Here is a 19,750-nt window from a genome sequence, read left to right on the forward strand (position 1 = left end):
ATAAGTTCCTGCAGCCCAAAGGAGATAGACTAAGTGTATGGAAAAATGTGGCCTGTGTATGCAGTGATTAAAGTCGTGATCTTTTCAGCTACATAATTTCCACTCTTCTTTATCATTCTTTTTTTAAAAAGCTAATACTTTTTGAGCATTTTACAACATGTTAAGCAGTATGCTAAGTACTTGTACATGGATTATATTATTTAATTATTCACAACAGATCCTATAGGTACTAATTTTATACAACTTATTTTATTGTTTGAAGTTTATCTTTATTTTCATTACCTAATGTTTTCATATTTCAGAAGTTATAATATTTGCTTGTGGTGCTAAGTGAAGCAAAACAGCACAGAGAGATAGATATAAAGGCAAAGCTAATAATCTGCTTTTTCCCCTCTACTTCCCTCCCTTTTATATTACTCATAAAAAAGGACTCTGAATTCTTTCTACAGATTTCTCTTCTGCATCAAAATATTTAAACATTTATTCCTTATTAGAATTTTTTTAACTGAAATAGTATACTTTCTGTAACTTTATTTTTTTCATTTTATGCGCATCCCAATAATCAGTGGATATATTTCCCCATTCCTTATTTTTTATAATTTCCTTATGTATAGCTACATCCTTGCATTTATTTGTAAACTATACCCAAACTCAGAAAATGGGGTCCAGAACTTCAATTTAATAAAATGTGGAATCAGAATTAATGAAAAACAACATTTTTCAGGAGGGTCATCACAGGATGTACAAAAGAAAAGATTGTGAAATTTAAGCTGTGCAGAAGGGACGCCTCAATTAACGGAGAGTGATGTGTGATTTTGAGGTGGTTTGCAGTGGGGACTGGGTGGAGGATGGGTGCCGATCATACTGTGTCCTAATCCACATGACTGTGGGATTTTGATTAATTTACTGAACATAAAAGTAATTAAATTATGCATTCTGCTCATTTTTTCTTTTCTACCCCTGTATTCTGCCACTCCTAGTAACCTCGCTTACTGATCTGGTGGATATCTGTCTGTGTTTTTCTCCACGTTCACATATTCATTCACACACATGCTCAGGCACTTAGGTTTATAGGGTTTGTGGTCAATGTTTGCTTTCTAAAAATGGGATAATGATGTATTCATTTCTCTGCATTTCACTTTTGTTATTCAAAAATGCCCTCAGAGAAATCCCTCTGAGGCACATGGTATAGGTCTGATTCATTCCGTATAGTGATTGCTTGATATTCCAGTGTGGATGTATCATTATTTATTACCTTGTCGCTGGGAACTCGTTTTGTTTCTCTTTTCTTTGTGTGTGTGATAACAGCAATGCAGCAATAAACATTTTATTGTTGATTTTATTTTATTGGGTGGATTCCTAAGAGTGTGATTTGTTGGTTAGGGTGTCTGTGTATTTCTTATTTAAAGTAGGTGTCAGACTGCTTTCTAGAACAGCTATAAACACTTTACATTTTTTTCCCTCTACATCCTGTCAGCAATTGGTATTATTTTTCTTTAGTTTTTTCCTATCCAATTGGGCATGGAGTGATAAATTATTTTTTACTCTTATTTGAAATTTATTTGTAATTTCCCTGGTTACCAGTTAGTTTGAGTATCTTCATTTGTGACTATGTGGGTTTATTCTCAAGTACCCCCTTTTCATATCCTTTACCTGTTTTTTAGGAACTTTTCGTATATTGGTGGTGATTATTAATCTGTTATCCGTTCTTTAGTAAGTATTTCTAAAAAATCTATCATTTACCTATTAGTTTTGTTTATGATAGCTTTCATAGCTCATAAGTTTTACATTTTTATAAACTCAAATGTGGCTGTCTTTTCTTTCTGCTTTAAGAAATCGTTTGCAAGTGTCCCTGAAGTTTTCTTCTAGCTTTTTAATGTTTTATTTATTACATTTTTCTTAGACTTTAAACATAATTAGGCATTTACTCCATCTGGATTTGTTTTTTATTTATGATATGAGATAGGGGACTGATTCTTTTCTACCAGATGGATAGTCATTGTGCCAGTACCGTTTATTAATAACTCTTTTTTCCCTTGAATTGAAATACATTTTTTTCATACACTCAAATCTCATATAAACTGGATTTTATTTCTGGATTGTCTGTTCTGTCCCACTGATAGATCTATTTACATATTCCTACACTAATATCCCACATTAATTTAATTATAGTGGCCTTATTTTCTTATTATTCTTTTGTTATTTTGGGTGTTTATTTTCTCTGTAAACTTTAAGATACTTTTATCCATTAAAAAGCCTTTTGGACTTAAGGTGGAATTATATTTACTCTTGAAAAAATTTTCCATTTGTCTTGTAAATGTGTTTTTTAAAATAAACTTTATTTTTTAGAACATTTTAAATTTACAGACAAATTGTGATAGTAATACAGAAAATTCCCATATACTCTGCAGCCAGTTTCCCCTCTAATATTGACATTTTACATTTATAATATATATTTGTAAAGTTAATGAACCAATATTAATACATTATTATTAATGAAAACCCGTACTTTATTCTGAATTCATTAGTTTTTATGTACTGTCCTTTTTCAGTTCTACTAGAGTACCATTACTGTATTTGCTTTTTTTTTTCATTTTAAACCATTTTATTTGCACATCATACAATCCAACCTAAGTAAAAAAATCAGTGGTTCCTGACATAATCACATAGCCACGCCTTTGCCAGCACAATCTACCTATGAAGACATTTCCTTTTCTTCCAGAAAGAATCCTATACCCCTCCCCCATATGCCTCACTTATTGATATTTAGTTTTGGTGTATTGACTTCATTACATTCAATGGGAGCATATTACAATGTTACTGTTAACTAAAGACCCTAGGTTGCATTGATTGTATTTTTTTCCTGTATACTATGTTCTTTACCTTGCAATGTTGACATTCATTTGTTCTCCCCATGCAAAAACATTCTTATATTTGTACATTTAATCACCATCATTGTCTGCTCTAGGCATTCATAAGTTATACCATTTCAGTCTTTATTCTCTACCTATCCTTCTGGTGTCAAACATGCCACCAGCCCTCCTCCCTCAACCATGCTCACATTCAGCTTCATTCAGCATACTTATATTATTGTGCTAACATCAGGTAGTATTGTGCTATCCATTTCTGAATTTTTACATTCAGTTCTATTGCACAATCTGTATTTCTTCAGCACCAAATGCTCAATATTAACCCTCTTTCTATCTCCTGACAACCTGTGTTCTTAACTTTAACTCTCAAAGTTTAGTCATTAATATTATGATTCATACTAGTGAGACCATACAGTATTTGTCCTTTTGCTTCTGCCTAATTTCACTCAGTGTAATGTCCTCACGGTGCATCCACATTGTTACATACTTCATGACTTTATTCTGTCTCACAGCCTTGTAATATTCCATTGTATGTATATACCACAACTTGTTTAGCTGCTTGTTCATTGGTGGACATTTGGACTGTTTCTATCTCTTGGCAGCTGTGAACAATGCTGCTGTAAACATCAGTATGCTGATGTCCATTTGTGTCTTCGCCTTCAGTTCCTCCGAATATATGCCTAGTAATGGGATTGCTGGATCATGTGGCAGTTCTATACCTAGCTTTCTGAAGAACTCTGAACTGTCTCCCAGGGTGGTTGCACCATTGTACATTCCCACCAACAGTGAATAAGTGTGCCTCTTTCACCACATTTTGTCCATACTTGTTGTTTTCTGTTTTTTTTTTTTTTATGGCCATTTTAGTGGGTGTGAGATGGTATCTCATTGTGGTTTTGATTTGCGTTTCCCTAGTAGCCAGGGAAGTTGAGCATCTTTTAATATGCCTTTTATGCATTTGTGTTTCCTCTTCTGAAAAGTGTCTGTTCGTGTCTTTTGCCCATTTTTAAATTGAGTTGTTTGTCTTTTTGTTGTTGATTTGTAGAATCTCTTTATATATTCTCAATCTTAAACTCTTATCTGATATGTGGTTTCCAAATATTGTCTCCCATTGTGTAGATTGCCTTTTTCTTTCCTGACAGGGTTATTTGAAGCACAAAAATGTTTAATTTTGAGGGGATCCCATTTACCTATTTCTTTTCTCATTGCTCATGCTTTGGGTCTAAGGTCTAGGAAAACACCTTCTATCACAAGATTTGTAAGGTATTTCCCTACCTTTTCTTCTGAAAATTTTATGGTATTGGCTCTAATGTTTAGGTCTGATTCATTTTGAGTTAATTTTTGTATAGGATGTGAGATATGTGTCCTCTTTAATTTTTTGGATATGGATATTTGGTTTTCCAAACACCATTTATGGAAGAGGCTTCTGTGTCCCAGTTGGGTTGGCTTGACTGCCTTATCAAATATAAATTGTCTGTAGATGAGAAGGTCTAAATCTGAACATCCAGTTAGGTTCCATTGGTCAGTATATATCTATCTTTATGCCAATTCTATGTTGTTTTGACCACTGTAACTTTGTAATATGTTTAAAGTCAGGTACTGTGAGACCTCCCATTTCATTTTTCTTTCTCAGGATGTTTTCAGCTACTTAGGGGACCATGCCCTTCCAAATAAATTTGGTTTTGTTTTTTCTATGTCTGCAGAGTAAGTTGTTGGGATTTCAATTGGTATTGCATTGAATCTATAAATCAGTTTGGGTAGAATTGACATCTTAACTATATTTAGTCTTCCAATCCATGAACATGATATGCCCTTCTGTGCCAGTTTGGAAAGGTTTGTGTACCCTAGAAAAGCAATGTTTTAATCCTATTCAACCTAGTGGGAGCAACAGTTTCTTCTAATCCCTATTCAGTACTGTATGTTGGAAATTTTGATTAGCTTATCTCTATGGAGATGTGACTCAATTAAGTGTGGGTATTAAACTTGATTAGGTAGAGACATCTCTTCACTCATTTCCAGGTGGATCTTGATTACTTTGCTGGAATCCTTTAAAAGAGGAAGCATTTTGGAGAAAGCTTCAGAACAACACAGTCACAAGAAGCAGATAGTCCACCAGCCAGTGACCTTTGGAGATGAAGAAAGAAAATGCCTCCTGAGGAGCTTCATGAAACAAGAGACCTGAAGAGAAAGCCAGCAGATGCTGCCATGTTCGTCATGTGCCTTTCCAGATAAGAGAGAAACCCTGACTGTGTTCGCCATGTGCCTTTCCACTTGAGAGAGAAACACTGAACTTCATCAGCTTTCTTGAATTAAGTATCTTTCCCTGGATGCCTTAGATTGGACATTTCCATAGACTTGCTTTAATTTGGGCATTTTCTTGGTTTAGAACTGTAAATTAGCAACTTATTATATTCCTCTTTTTAAAAAGCCATTCCATTTCTGGTATATTGCATTCTGGCAGCTACCAAACTAGAACACCTTCCATTTTTTTAGGTTTTCCATGATTTCTTTTAGCAATTTCTTGTAGTTTTCAGTGTGTAGCTCTTTTGTGTCCTTAGCTAAATTTATTCCTGAAATTTTTGTCCTTTTTGTTCTTATTGTAAATGGATTTTTTTTCTTGATTTCCTCCTTAGATTGCTCATTACTAGTATGTAGAAATACTGATTTTTGGGTGTTGATCTTGTACCTTGCCACTTTGCTGTACTCACTTATTAGCTCTAGTAGCTTTGCTGTAGATTTTTTGGAATTTTCAACATACAGCATCATGTCATCTGGAAACAGTGAGAGTTTTACTTCTTCCTTTCCAATTTGGATGCCTTTTATTTCTTTTTCTTGTCTAATTGTTCTGGCTAGAACTTTCAGCACAATGTTGAATAACAATGGAGACAGTGGGCATCTTTGTCTTGTTCTGGATCTTAGAGGGAAAGCTCTCAGTCTTTCCCCCTTGAGTATGATGTTAGCTGTGGGTTTTCCATATATTCTCTTTATCATGTTGAGGAAGTTCCTTTCTGTTCCTATTCTTTGAAATGTTTTCATCAAGAAATGGTGTTGAATTTTGTCAAATGCCTTTTCTGCATCAATCCATATGATCATATGGTTTTTTCCCTCCTTGATTTATTGATAATCCTGTATTACATTAATTGATTTTCTTGTGTTGACCCACCCTTGCATACCTGGAATAAATTCCACTTGGTCATGGTGTATAATACTTTTAATGTGCTGCTGGATTTCATCTGCATATATTTTGCTGAGGATTTTTGCCTGTATATTTATAAAAGAGATTTGTCATTAATTTTCTTTTCTTGTATTGTCTTTGTCTGGTTTTGGTATTTGGGTAACATTAGCTTATAGAATGATTTAGGTAGCGTTCCATTCTCTTCAATTTTTTTGAAGAGTTTGAGCAGGATTGGCACAAATTCTTACTTGAATGCTTTGTAGAATTCACATATAAAGCCATCTGGTCCTGGACTTTTCTTTTTTGGGAACTTCTTTTTTTTTTTTTTTTTTTTTACATGGGCAGTCACCGGGAATCAAACCCAGGTCCTCTGGCATGGCAGACAAGCGTTCTTGCTGTGGAGCCACCGTGGCCTGCCCTTTTGGGAACTTCTTGATGACTGATTCAATCTCTTTTGTTGTGATTGATTTGTTGAAGTCATCTATCTTTTCTTGAGTCAATGTTGGTTGTTCATGCTTTTCTAGGAAGTTGTCCATTTTATCTATATTGTCTAGTTTATTAGTTTATAGTTGCTCATAGTATCCTTTCATTACCTCCTTTATTTCTACAGTATCAGTAGTTATGTCCCATCTCTCATTTCTGATTTTATTTATTTGCATCCTCTCGCGCTCTCTCTCTCCCTTTTTTGTCATTTTTTGTCCATCAATTTTATTGATGTTCTCAAAGAACCAACTTATGGTTTTGTTGATTTTTTACTACTATTTTCATATTTTCAATTTCATTTATTTCTGCTCTAATCTTTTTTATTTTTTCCTTCTGTTTGTTTTGGGGTTAGTTTGTTGTTCTTTCTCTAGTTCTTCCAGGTGAACAGTTAATTCCTCAATTTTTCCTTTCTTTGTTTTTTAGTGTAGGTATTTATGGCAATAAATTTCCCTCTTAGCACTGCCTTTACTGCATCCCGTAAGTTTTGATATGTTGTATTTTCACTTTCATTTGCCTAAAGATATTTACTGATTTTTCTTGTAATTTTTTCCTTGACCCATTGGTTGTTTAAGAATGTGTTGTTTTGCTTCCATATATTTGGAATTTTCCTATCCTCTGCCTGTTGCTGATTTCTAACTTCATTCCATTATGATCCAAGAAACTGTTTTATATAATTTCAATCTTTTTAAATTTATTAATACTTGTTTTGTGGCCCAGCATATGGTCTATCCTTGCAAATGCTCTATGAGCACTTGAGGAAAATGTGTATACTGTTGTTATGGGGTGTAATGTTCTGTAAAAGTCTGTTAGATTTAGTTCATTTATCACATAATTCAAAATGTCTGTTTCCTTATTGATCCTCTGTCTAGATGTTGTATCTATTAATGAGAATGGTGAATTGAAGTCTCCAACTATTACTGTATTGTGTCTATTTCTCCCTTCAGTGTTGTCAGCATTTGCTTCATGTATTTTGGGACACTCTGACTCAGTGCAGAATTATGATATTATGTCTTCATGATGAATTGTTCCTTTTATTAATACATAGAGTTCCTCTTTGTCTCTTTTAATCATTTTACATTTGAAGTCTAATTTGTCAGATACTAATATAACTACTTGTGTCAGTTTGAAAGGATTTATGTACCCTAGAAAATCCATGCTTTAGTCCTAATATAATCTTGTGGGAGCATCCATTTCTTTTAATACCTATTCAATAATGTTGGTTGGAAACTTGATTAGGTTATCTCCACAAAGATGCGACTCACCCAGTTGTGGCTATTAACATTGGATTAGAGGGAAATATGACTTCACCCATTCCAGGTAGGTCTTGATTAGTTTACTGGTATCCTTTAAAAGAGGAAGCATTTTGAAGAGAGACACAGAGTCCACCAGCCAGCAACCTGTGGAGATGAAGAAGGAATATGTTCCTGGTGGAGCTTCATGAAACAGAAAATCTTAGAGAAAGCCTTCAGATGTTGCTATGTTTGTCATGTGCCTTTCCAGTTGAGAGAGAGATTCTGAACTTCATCAGCCTTTCTTGGGTGAAGGCAACCTCTTATTGGTGCCTTAATTTGGACATTTTTATGGGTTGCTTTAGTTGCAACATTTTCACGGCCTTAAAACTGTAAAGTTGCAACTTAATGAATTTCCCCTTTTAAAAAGCCATTCCATTGCTGGTGTATCACATTCTGGCAGCATTAACATTTCTTTTTTTTTTTTCCTGCATGTGCAGGCACCGGAAATCGAACCCGGGTCTCTCGCATGGCAGGTGAGAACTCTGTCTGCTGAGCCACTGTGGCCCACCCAGCATTAACATTTAATGTTATTATTGAAAAGGCAGTGCTTTCTTCTACCATTTCGTCTTTTGTATTTTGTATGTCATACCTTATTTGTTTTGTCTTTTTACCTTTACTGATAGTTTTCTTTTCCATACTCTTCTCCTGTCTTTTCCTATCTGCCTGTAGTATCTCTTATAGAGCTGGTCTCTTAGTCATAAACTCTCTCAGTGACTGTTTCTTTGAAAATATTTTAGACTCCTTCTCAATTTTAAAGGATAGTTTTGCTGGATTTAGAATTCTTGGTTGGCAGTTCTTCTCTTTCAGAATCTTCATACCACTGCCTTCTCACCTCCGTATTTTCTCCTGAGAAATCTGCGCAGTCTTATCAAGCTTCCCTTGTATGTGATGGGTTGCTTTTCTCTTGCTGCTTTCAGAGTTCTCTGTTTGTCTTTAGCAGTTGACAATCTGATTAATAAGTGTCTTGGAATAGGTCTATTTGGATCTGTTCTGTTTGTGGTATGCTACATTTCTTGGATCTGTAATTTTATGTCTTTCATAAGAGATGGGAAATTTTCAGTGATTATTTCCTCCATTAGACTTTTTGTCTATTCCCTTTCTGTCCTCCTTCTGGGACACCTGTAACACATATAATTGTGTGCTTCATGTTGTCATTCATTTCCCTAAGAGCTTGCTCATATTTTTCCATTCTTTTCCCTATCTGTATAGGATTTCAGATGTCCTCTTCTCTAGTTCACTAATCCTTCTGCCTCTTCAAATCTGCTGTTGTAGGTCTCCATTGTTGTTGTTTTTTTTCATCTCTTCTATTGTGCTTTTCATTCCCATAAGTTCTGCCATTTTTTTTTCAAGGTTTTCTTCATGTTTGCCCAATGTCTTCTTTATATCCTTCATCTCTTTTGCCATATTTTCCCTTAACTAGTTGATTTGATTTTTGGTATAATTTTGCATGCCTGTTTGAACATCCTTAATTTGTTGTTTCAACTCCTGTATCTCATTTGAAATGTTGGTTTGTTCCTTTTACTAGACCATATCCTCAATTTTCTTAATATGACTCATTATCTTTTGCTGGTGTCTAGGCATTTGATTTCCTTAATTCGTTTATTCTGGAGGTTGTTTTCACTCTTTTATCTAGGGTTTTCTTGTTGGTTGGCTTTGTTATCTATCTGTTCTTTGGCATTTGGTTCAACTTATTCTAGACCTCTAGCATAGGTTCTGTTTAGCTGATCAGATTTTTTTTGCTCTTGTTTTTCTGGTTCTTGCCCTGCCTATAGGGAACCTTTTTTTTTTTTTTTTGAGGAGAGTCTCCTAAGATAAGATTGACCCCAGTCAGATTTTCCCAAACTAGACAGACCCAGAAGGGGGTGTAACCAGTATGAAGTTTTGCTGAGGATGAAACCCAGCATGTTGTCAGACTTTCCTATGAAGCTTCTAGACTCTGTGCTTTTCCTATCCTGCCCAGCATATGGTACTTGTCATCCTGCAGCTCCCCTCTAGTGTACAGTGAAATGCCTTTATTCTCAACAGCCTCTTTGGGTCAGTGGTGTGGTAGAGACAGAGGCTGAGGTAGAAGATAAGCCTAGGTTGCTTCTGTTTTCTAGCCTCTGGGATCTTAATTCCCTGAAGGAGGGTCACCACTTGAGCTGGGCCCTACCTACCCCCCTCTACTTTTCTTGGAGAAGGCACACCCTTTAGGGAATTATCCCCATTCACCTGACTATTTACTTTTTCTCTCAGATATACCTTAATTCCACCTTTGCCTGGGTCAGTGTTGAAGCCTGAGAATGCTTGCATTTCTATCTAATGAGCTATTAAGAAGTAAAAAGAGAAAAAAAGCCTTTTCAGAGCTGGACCCCAGCTCTCCAGGTTTGTCAGTTAAGTGCTGGGGTTGGTACACAGCCCTATGTGTCCCCAAGCTCTATGTGCACCCTTTTCTTGGGGCCTAGCTCTTTCCCAGTATTTTGTGGTGTCCAACTCAAAAAGCCTCTCTCTCTCTTTTTTTTTTTCCATCAGCCCTGCCCCCTCTCTGCTGGAATGAAAACTCTCAGTTCTTTTAGTGCTTACTCCTGGTTTATCTGTGCTCAGGGCCTGTTTTCAGCAGTCTCAACTTGTTAATTAATTCCACAGTTGGAGCTTGGTTGAACTATCATTCTTGCTTCTAGCAGAATCTGTTTCTTTTCTCCTTGGGGGACCAGCGTGCAATGCCTATGAGGGAGGGTGCTGGCCTACGTGGCTTGGCAGACTTACTGTTCTGTGTGGGTTCTCAGCTGTTCCACCCACTCCAGACTGGTGTATGATGTATGTCCTATCACTGATGTCCCCCAACTGTTGTTTCACACCGTTCCTGGCTATTTACTAGCTGACCTGGGGAATGAACTAAATTCCACACCTCGCTATGCCACTGTCTTGCCCTGCCTCCCTCCCATATATATATGAAATGAAAAAATATATATTTTGTAGTACAGTGGAGGTCACATTTCATTCTTTTCCATGTGAATATCCCATTATCACAGCACCATTTGTGATTTTTTTTTTTTTTGAGTGCTTGGGCCAGGAATCAAACCCATGCACCCCTATATTTGTTTTTTTAATTGGACATTTTTTATAATGTTAAGAGAACAGATGTTTTTATGATATGTAAATATGCATAAGAACCTGAATGCTTTTCGTTTGACTAGACTTTAAAATTTAGCCTTCAGTAGTACTTTATAGTGTTCTTCTATAGGTTTTGTGCTTTTTTTTGCTAAGTTTACTCCTAAGTATTTTATTGCTTTTTACACTGTTATGTATGGAATATTTTTTTTTCATTGCTGTTTCTAGGTGCTTATCCTAGAATAGGTAAGCCAGATAACTTTGTACATTTTTCTTATATCATAGAGTCACCTTACCAAATGTTGTCATTAATTCTGTTAGTTTTTTTTTTAACTGTAGTCTGCTGGGTTTTCTAAACATACACAGTTGCGTAAATCTGCAAAAATAGTATCATATATTTCTTCCCATGTTTATTTCACTTGCTAGCTCCTCCAAACCTGTTTGGATTCTGGATTTTAATTGAAATGGTTCTATCATTTCATCAATTAGAATGATGTTTGCTGTTAATTTTTGGTAAATATGCTTTATTGCATTGAATTCCTTCCTTGCATTCCTTGAATTAAACTCTTATTGGTCAGTGTCTTATTTTTTTGATCATTGCTGAATATTGAATCCAATACTTTATTTAGAACTCTTACATCTGTATTTTTAAGCAGTTGTCTGTAAGTGATATTAATATGGTTTCATTTAAATTTTTTATACTGTAACATCTTCAGACTACCACATTTACCTTCATTTATTCCTTCTTGACTAGTTTTCCTTTCTTTATATAGATCCAGGGTTCTGGCCTACATCCTTTTCCTTCTCTCTGAAGAAATTCTTTTAACATTCCTTGCAAGGCAAGTCTCCTGGCAACAAATTTGCTTAGTTTTTGTTTGTCTAGAAGTCTTTATTTCTTCTTCATTTTTAAAGGATAATTTTGCTGGATACTTTTAATTTTTAAATATTTCACTCCACTATCTTATGTGCATGGTTGACGAAAAGTCTGGTGTAATTCTTATTCCTGTTCCTCTATAATAAAAGTGGTTTTTTTCCTATGGCTTCTTTAAATATTTTATTTTTGTGTTTGACTTGCTGTACTGGAGTATAACATGCTGTGGTAGTTTGAAGTTCTATGTACCACAGAAAAGGCCATGCTCTTTTAATCCACTTCTGTGGGTACAGATCTGTTGTAGGGGGAATGTTTTGATTAGCTTATTTCAATTGAGATGTGACCCACCTCATTCAAGGTGGATCTTAATCTGCTTACTTGAGTCCTTTATAAGAGAGCTGAAATGAGAGGAACTTACAGAAAAAGCCCTAGAGAAGCTAGAAAGAAGGGTATCAACAGAAGCTGAGAGAAGAAGCCTCTGAAGGCAGAAGCTGAAAAAACTAAACCCTGAGAGGACCAGCAAGCGCTGGCCACATGCCTTCTCATGTGACAGAGGTATTCTGTATGCCAGTAACCTGTCTTCAGGGTCCAGGTGTCATCCTTCTGATGTCTTGACTTGGACATTTTCACGGCTTACAACTATAAATTGTAAGTTAACAAATCCCCAACATAAAAGCCAACCCATTTCAGGTAGAGTGTGTTCCAGCAGCTTTAGCAAACAAACACATGCCTAGGTATGGACTTTTGTTATTCATCCTTTTAGGTCTTCTCTGAGCTTCCTGAATTTGTACTTTGGTGTTGGTCATCAATTTTAGGAAATTCTCATCCATTATTACTTTCGATATCTCAGTTTTGTTTGTCTCTACATGTCTTTATTTTACTTCATTCCTAAAAATTAGTTTGGCTGAGGATAGAATTCTAAGGTGGCAGTTGTTTTCTTGTAGTGCCGTTTGTATCATTCCAGATTCTGTCTTGAGTAGTCAGCTGCCAGTTCTACCTGCTGCTTGTTTAAAGTAATCTGGCTACATTTATGGCAAACAATAAAAAATCACCAATTTGTGACTTGCGATAATAAAGGTAAAGTTAAACTAGTCACTTGGGTGAATTTCTCCAGTAAGGTTTAGCTCCCTGTATACAGAGATACAGAGAAGTTACAAAGTTGGGTTTGCCTTACTCCCCCTTTGCAAACGGTGGAAGAGCTGGAGTCTTGAGGGTATTTACAAGAGTGTGAATACAGTGCTGAATCCTGCAATCTAGGCTGGACAGGACTAGAAATGAATACATGAACTGGAAGGGAATATGTGGACAGTGAGAAGTAGTTGCCTCATTGGATTTTTTTTTCCCTCATTGGATTTTGTATGTAAAAAATTCTAAAGAATTTTAACTGCTTTCAGTTACACAGTGCATTCCTAAAATCGGTAGAGCAGTGCAGAAAGGAAAGGATTCAGTGGGGGATGTGAAACAGTCCTGATATTTCCTCTCAACACAGGTAAAGGTCCAGTGTAGATTTTTTTCTTTTTGTTTTCTGCATCCAGGGGTTTTGCATTAGGACTCCATCTGAATATTGCCAAGTGGAAATGTCTCCTAGTGTCTGACAAAGAATTGAAATTTTGCATATTTGTTGTTATAATTTTTTTCTTTATGCAACTTATTATGGGATTTTTCTAACATATTCATGTGTAGGGAGAACAGGAGAATAAATCCCCATCTGCCTAATACCCTGTTTCAATAACAATGAACTTTCTGACATTCTTATTTTATATATTCCTCCAACTTTTCTTCTGTTCTTGTTATTGTTAGAGTATTTAAAGCAAATATGAGGGACCATATTTGCCTATACATTAGGTTGGACAATATGGAACTGCTAATACTAGAGTATGTATGTCTAACAGAAATTCCTCATACCTATCAATATTATTTTCTAAGCCCCTGCAACAGATCTACTTTCAAATGTCTAAGTGCATTACATAAATCATCAATTACACTTTTCCCTGGAGGTGATTTCTGTCTCCCAGTCTGGGTTTAGGCCTGCTGCACAGCTGTCATTCCTGTCACCCCTTCCTGTGGAGAGAGTTCCTGTTTTCTGAATCATACACTTTCATCTTCCTTGATTTATTCCCTTGTTTTGCTCAATCCTCCATAAGCTTCCTAAGGCAAGGTGGATAGGAGACAAAAAAGTTTGCACCCTCACCTGTCTTCATTTATCCTCATACTTGACTGATTCTTTGAAGTATAATATTCAATGATAAAAATAATCTCCCACTCAGAATTTTAAAGGCATATTTCCTTCCATAGCTACTATTGTTGCTGTTAAGAAATTGAAACTTTCTCATGTTGGAAAGGGCTGTTGCTAACAAGGAATAGGGCGATGGAGATAGCTGATGTTCTGGAGAGGCTGGCCCCTCTGGGTTTCAGGATTTATCTGGCCTAAGAACCCATCTGGAGGTTGCAGGTTTCTGAAAAGTAATCATTGTGTGTGGAACCTTTATGGAATCTCAGATAAAGCCCTAGGTGTTCTTTAGGGTTGAAAGGAATGGTTTTCATTGGAGTTTGACAAACCATGATAAATAGCAATATCTAGCTATAGCTCGGTATGCTCCAGAGTAGCGTACTGAGTCTATTTTAACTCTCTCAGCCGCTGATAACCTTATTTGTTGCAATTGTTTACCCCCTTTTGGTCAGGAAGACATTGTCGGTCTCTTGGTGCCAGGGCCAGGCTCATCCCTGGCAGTTATATCCCACATTGCCTGGGAGACTTTCATCCCTGGATATCATGTCCCATGTAGTGGGGAGGGTAATGATTTTACTTGCAGGGTTGGGCTTAGTGAGAGAGAGGCCACATCTAAGCAACAAAAGAGGTTCTCTGGAAGTAACTCTTAGGTATAAGTATAGGTTATGTAGGTTTAGCTTCTCTGCTACATAAATAAGATTTACAAGAGCAAGCCCCAAGATCAGGGGCTTGGCCTATTCATTTGGGGGTCCCTGATGTTTGAGAGAGTATCAGGGATTTCCCTGGTGGTAAAGTTTAATAGTTCCATATTTTTTCTCCCATCCCTCAAGGGACTTTTCGCCCAAGGCATTAAGAGGCCCTGAGGGCAGGGATAGGTGAGACTAAAAGAGTGGGGCTTGGTCTGTAAGAGTTCCTACACCCTTCTTAAATCTCTTTCGCTTAAAGCTGTGCCACAGATGATTAGAAAAGTCCCTGCCCTTTTCCTGAGACAGCCCTTTCGCAGCCTCAGGGAAACACCAGGGGGCGGTTTCTTTCCAGTGGCCTGGTTTATTTACAATAATTACAAAATCAGGGCTATAAGAAGCAGGATTATACCTGCTGAGAGTAACCAATTTATCACAGAGTGGGAAGGTGGTAAAGGGACTCAGGCATTGTACATAGGCCAGTGAACTCCTGCAAGACTCAGAGAGCTCCTTCTGTCAAGCCCCAAAGAATGGTGACACCCTCTACTTATTTAACCCTTGACTCTGCACGCTGTGAGGAACTGGCCCTGCATACCCTCTGGCGGGGAAGGGAGCTGCAGTCAAGTGAGTGGGCTGAGATTATGTTCTATGGCCAGTAGAGAGGACAAAGATGGAGAAAAATATTCTTACCTGCAGGAGGCGCTATTAGGTCCCTTCATGGTCACCAACTGGACAGTCTTGGGAGTTCTCGGAGAAATGGAGACCTCCACCAAGGTCTGGTGCTGCGAGGGTTTTAGAAAAACAACAGCAAACTAACCACAGTGTGTACAATTCAAAAATTCTAGCGCATAGTGAAAGAACATACTCAAAGGATGCTGAGCACAGATGTTTGCCGAAACAGAAGCCAACACTACTGATTTTTACATATTGATCTTGTACACCACCGCTTTGCTGAACTTGTCTATTAATTCTAGTTGCTTTTTTATTGATTTTTCTCTGCACTTTCTATCTATAAGATCATGTCATCTGCAAACAGTGAATGTTTTGTTTCTTCCTTTCCAATGTGGATGCTTTTTATTTCTTCTTCTTCTTTTTTTTTCTAATTGCTCTGGCTAGACCTTCTAGTACAGTGTTGGATAACAGTGGTGACAGTGGGCATCCTTGTCTTGTTCCAGATCTTACAGGGAAAGTTTCCATTCTTTCACCATCGCGTATGATGTTAGTTGTGGGTTTTTCATATATACCCTGTATAATATTCAGGAAGTTATTTCTTCTATTTCTATCTTTGAAGTGTTTTTATCAAGAAAGAATACTGAATTTTGTCAAATGTCTTTTCTGCATCAATTGAGATGATTGTGTGGGTTTTTCCCTTTGTTTTGTTAATATGGTATATTACTTGATTTTTTAAATGTTGAACTACTCTTTTATACCTAGGATAAAACCACTTGATCATGGTGTATAGTTCTTTTTTTGTGCTGTTAGATTTGATTTGCAAGTATTTTTTTGAGGATTTTTGCATCAATATATTAAATAAATTGGTCTTTAATTTTATTTTTTTGTAGTAACTTGATCTGGCTTTGGTATTGGCCAAATGAATTAGGCGGTGTTCCCTCCTCTTTGATTTTTTGGAAAGATTTTGAGCAGGATTGGTATTCTTATTGGAATGATTGGCAGAATTCACCTTTGAAGCCATTTTGATGCTGGGCTTTCCTTTGCTGGAAGGTTTTTTCATGACTGATTCAATCTCTTTACTTGTAATTGACCTGTTGAGATCTTCTGTTTATTCTAGAGTAAAGTTTAGGTTGTTTTTATATTTCTAGGAATTTGTTCATTTCATCTGGGCTTCTAATTTGCTTGCATAAGGTTGTTCATAGTATCCTTTTATGATCCTTTTTATTTCTGTAGAGTCAGTAGTAATGTACCCCCTCTCACTTCTGATGTTATTTATTTGTATCTTCTTTTTCTTTTTCAGTCTAGCTAAAGGTTTGCCAAATTCATTGATCTTTTCAAAGAACCAACTTTTAGTTTTGTTGATTTTTCTCTTTTGCTTTTTAATTCTCAGTTTCATTTATTTCTGCCCTAATCTTTGTTATTTCATTCTGTCTCCTTGCTTAGGGGTTAGTTTGCTGTTGTTTCTGTAGTTTCTCCAGATATGCAGTTAGCTCTTTCTTCCTTTCCTTCTTCTTGCATGGGCAGGCTCCGGGAATCGAATCTGGGTCTCTAGCTCAGCAGGCGAGAATTCTTGCCACTGAGCCATTGTTGCACCGCCCCTTCTTTTTTTTTTTTTTTACCATGGGCAGGCACGAGGAAATGAACCTGAGTCTCGGACATGGCAGGCTAGAACTCTGCCTGCTGCTGAGCCACCGTGGCCCCCTAATTTTTAAATGTAAACATTTAGGGCTACAGATTTCCCTCTCAGCCCGTAAGTTTTGATATGTTGTGCTCTTGTATTCATTCATTTCAAGATATTTACTGATTTCCCTTGGCAATCTCTTTTTATTTTTCTTAACTGAGTAAGAGATTGTTAATTTCCATATATTTGTGGAATTTCCAGTTCTCTGCCTATTACTGATTTCCAGCTTCATTCCATTATGGTCAGAGAAGATGTTTTGTATAATTTGAGTCTTTCTAAATTTACTGAGGCTTGTTTTATGATCCAGCATGTGTTCTATTGTAGGGAATGCCCCTTGAGTAATTGAGAAGAATGTATATCCTGCTGTTTTGGAGCACAATGTTTTATATACATCTGTTTCGTCTAGTTTATTTATCATATTATTCTATTTCTTTCTTTCTTTATTAATCTTTTGCCTTGTTGAACTGTGTATTGATGAGAGTGGTATATTGAAGTCTCTAACTATCATTAAAGAGGTGTCTATTTCTTCCTTCAATTTTGCCAGTATTTTGGGGCATTGTGATTAAATGCATTAATATTTATGGCTGTTATTTCTTCTTGGTGGATTGATCTTTTATAGTGTCCTTCTTTGTCTCTCCTTACAGCTGTTGACTGAAAGTCATTTTGTTCTATATTACTACTACCCCAGTACTTTTTGGTTATTGCTTGCATGGAATGTCTTTTTTCATCCTTACAGTTTCAAGCTATTTGCTTCTTTTGGTCTAAGGTGAGTCTCTTGTAAATAGCATATATAGTTGAATCATGCTTTTTTACCCATTCTGCCAAACTGTGTCTTTTGATTGGAGAGTTTAATCAGTTAACATTCAGTGTTATTCAGTATTATTACTATAAAAGCAGCACTTATTTGAGCCATATTGTCCTTGGTTTTTATATGTCATACATATATGTATTTTATCTCTTTTTTCCTTCATTGCAACCACCTTTTCTCTATAGTTGATCTTTTGCGATGTATCTCACCAATCCCTTTCTCACTTCTGTCTCTGTATGTTTTTAAAATACTTTCATTGTGGTTATCCTGCATTTTATAGTACAGAGCCTACATTTATAACCTACTAATTTGAAAATATATCAACTTAGCTTCAGTGGCATACATATTTTCTACTCCCATATCCCTCTGTTACACCCCTTCATTTTGTTTTTGTTCCATTTTACTACTTTTTATTTTGCATGTCCATTATCAGGAAATGTGCCTTTTGCTTGTTAATTTGAATTCTGATTCTTATATGAATTAAAGAGTAAATTTGTATTTTGAGGAAGCAATACTAATTGGCTTTAATTAATTAATTAATTAATTATTTCACGGCCAGACACCAGGAATTGAACCCAGGTCTCCGGCATGGCAAGCAAGATCTCTGTCTGCTGAGCCACCATAGTCCACCCTGTATTTACCTTTTTTTTGGTTATCCTACTGGAGATCTTCATTTATTCACAATATTTCAAGCCCCTCTCTCCTGTCTTTCATTTCACCTTGAAGAACTCCCTTTAGTAAGTCTTGTAGGGCAGATCTTTTGTTGATGAACTTTCTATTTCTTTTTATCTGTGAATATTTTAAACTCATCCTCATTTTTGAAGGACAATTTTGCTGTATACAGACTTTTTGGTCGGCAGTGTTTCTCTTCCAGTACCTTAAATATATCATACCACAGTCTTCTCTTCTCCATGGCTTCTGATAAGAAATCGGAATTTATTTTTTTGAGAATCCCTTGGATGTGACAAATTGCTTTTTCCTTTCTGTTTTCAGAATTGTCTTTTTCTGTCTGGTATTTGATGTTCTAATTAGTATGTGTCTTGGAGTAGGTCTATCAGGATTTATTCTGTTTGGAGTTTGTTGCACTTCTTGGACATGTATATTTATGTCTTTAATAGAGTTGGGAAATGTTTGCCATTCTTTCCTGAAATATTCTTTCTGCCCCTTTTCTCTTCTCCTGGGACCCATGATGCATATGTTTGCATGCTTCTTGCTGTCATGAAAATCTATGAGATGCTGCTCAATTTTTTCAAATCTTTTATCTGTCTGTTCTTCTGACTGTATGATTTTGATTTTCCTGTCTTCTAATTTGCTGATTCTTTCTTCCATCTGTTCAAATTTGTTGTTTTATGTCTCTAGTGTATTTTTTTATGGATGCAGAAAATTTTATTTTTCATTTTTTTAATTTTAATTGAGATATCTTCATGCACATACAGTTCATGTGACGTATACAATCAGTGGCCCTATCTATCATCACATAGTTGTGGCTAGTGTATTTTTAATCTCTACTATTGTGCTTTTCATCCCCATTTCTGTTAGGCTTCTCTTTATACTTTCAAATTCTTTATGCTCACATATTGTCTTCTTAATATCCTTTAGCTCTTTATCCAAATTTTCCTTCATATCCTTAAATTGATGTGGGAGATTTGTTTGAACATCTGTGATTAGTTGTTCCAACTTCTGAGTTTCCTCTGAAGTTTTAATTTGTTCCCTTAACTGTTTATCTTCCTGTTTCCTAGTAATGTTGTAATTTTTTGCTGATGTCTAGGTATCTGATTATCTTGATGATTTAGCTCTGAAGGTTCATTTTTTCCTGTTGCTTAGGGTTTTATTGTTGATTGGCTTTGTGTTAAGGCTCTTCTTTGACACTTGATCCAACATATTCTAGACCTTTAGAA

At 36.1% G+C, this 19,750-nt stretch overlaps 1 protein-coding gene across 7 annotated transcripts in view; it reads left to right on the top strand.

Moving 5' to 3' along the window:
* ACYP2 (acylphosphatase 2) overlaps positions 1-19,750 on the top strand; it is a 350,111-nt gene that overhangs the window by 172,354 nt on the left and 158,007 nt on the right. For 5 of the 7 annotated variants that reach the window (XM_077134226.1, XM_077134227.1, XM_077134228.1 and 2 more), the window contains one exon: positions 4,887-6,325. The exons of the other annotated variants lie outside the window; for them this stretch is intronic. In XM_077134226.1, the coding sequence (XP_076990341.1) occupies positions 4,887-5,049 (163 nt within the window). In that variant the 3' untranslated portion in view covers positions 5,050-6,325. Of the gene's footprint in view, positions 1-4,886; positions 6,326-19,750 lie in introns of those variants that run through there. 7 annotated transcript variants of the gene reach the window in all.

This window comes from Tamandua tetradactyla, chromosome 17 (assembly GCF_023851605.1).
Source record: "Tamandua tetradactyla isolate mTamTet1 chromosome 17, mTamTet1.pri, whole genome shotgun sequence".
Taxonomy (NCBI): Eukaryota; Metazoa; Chordata; class Mammalia; order Pilosa; family Myrmecophagidae; genus Tamandua; species Tamandua tetradactyla.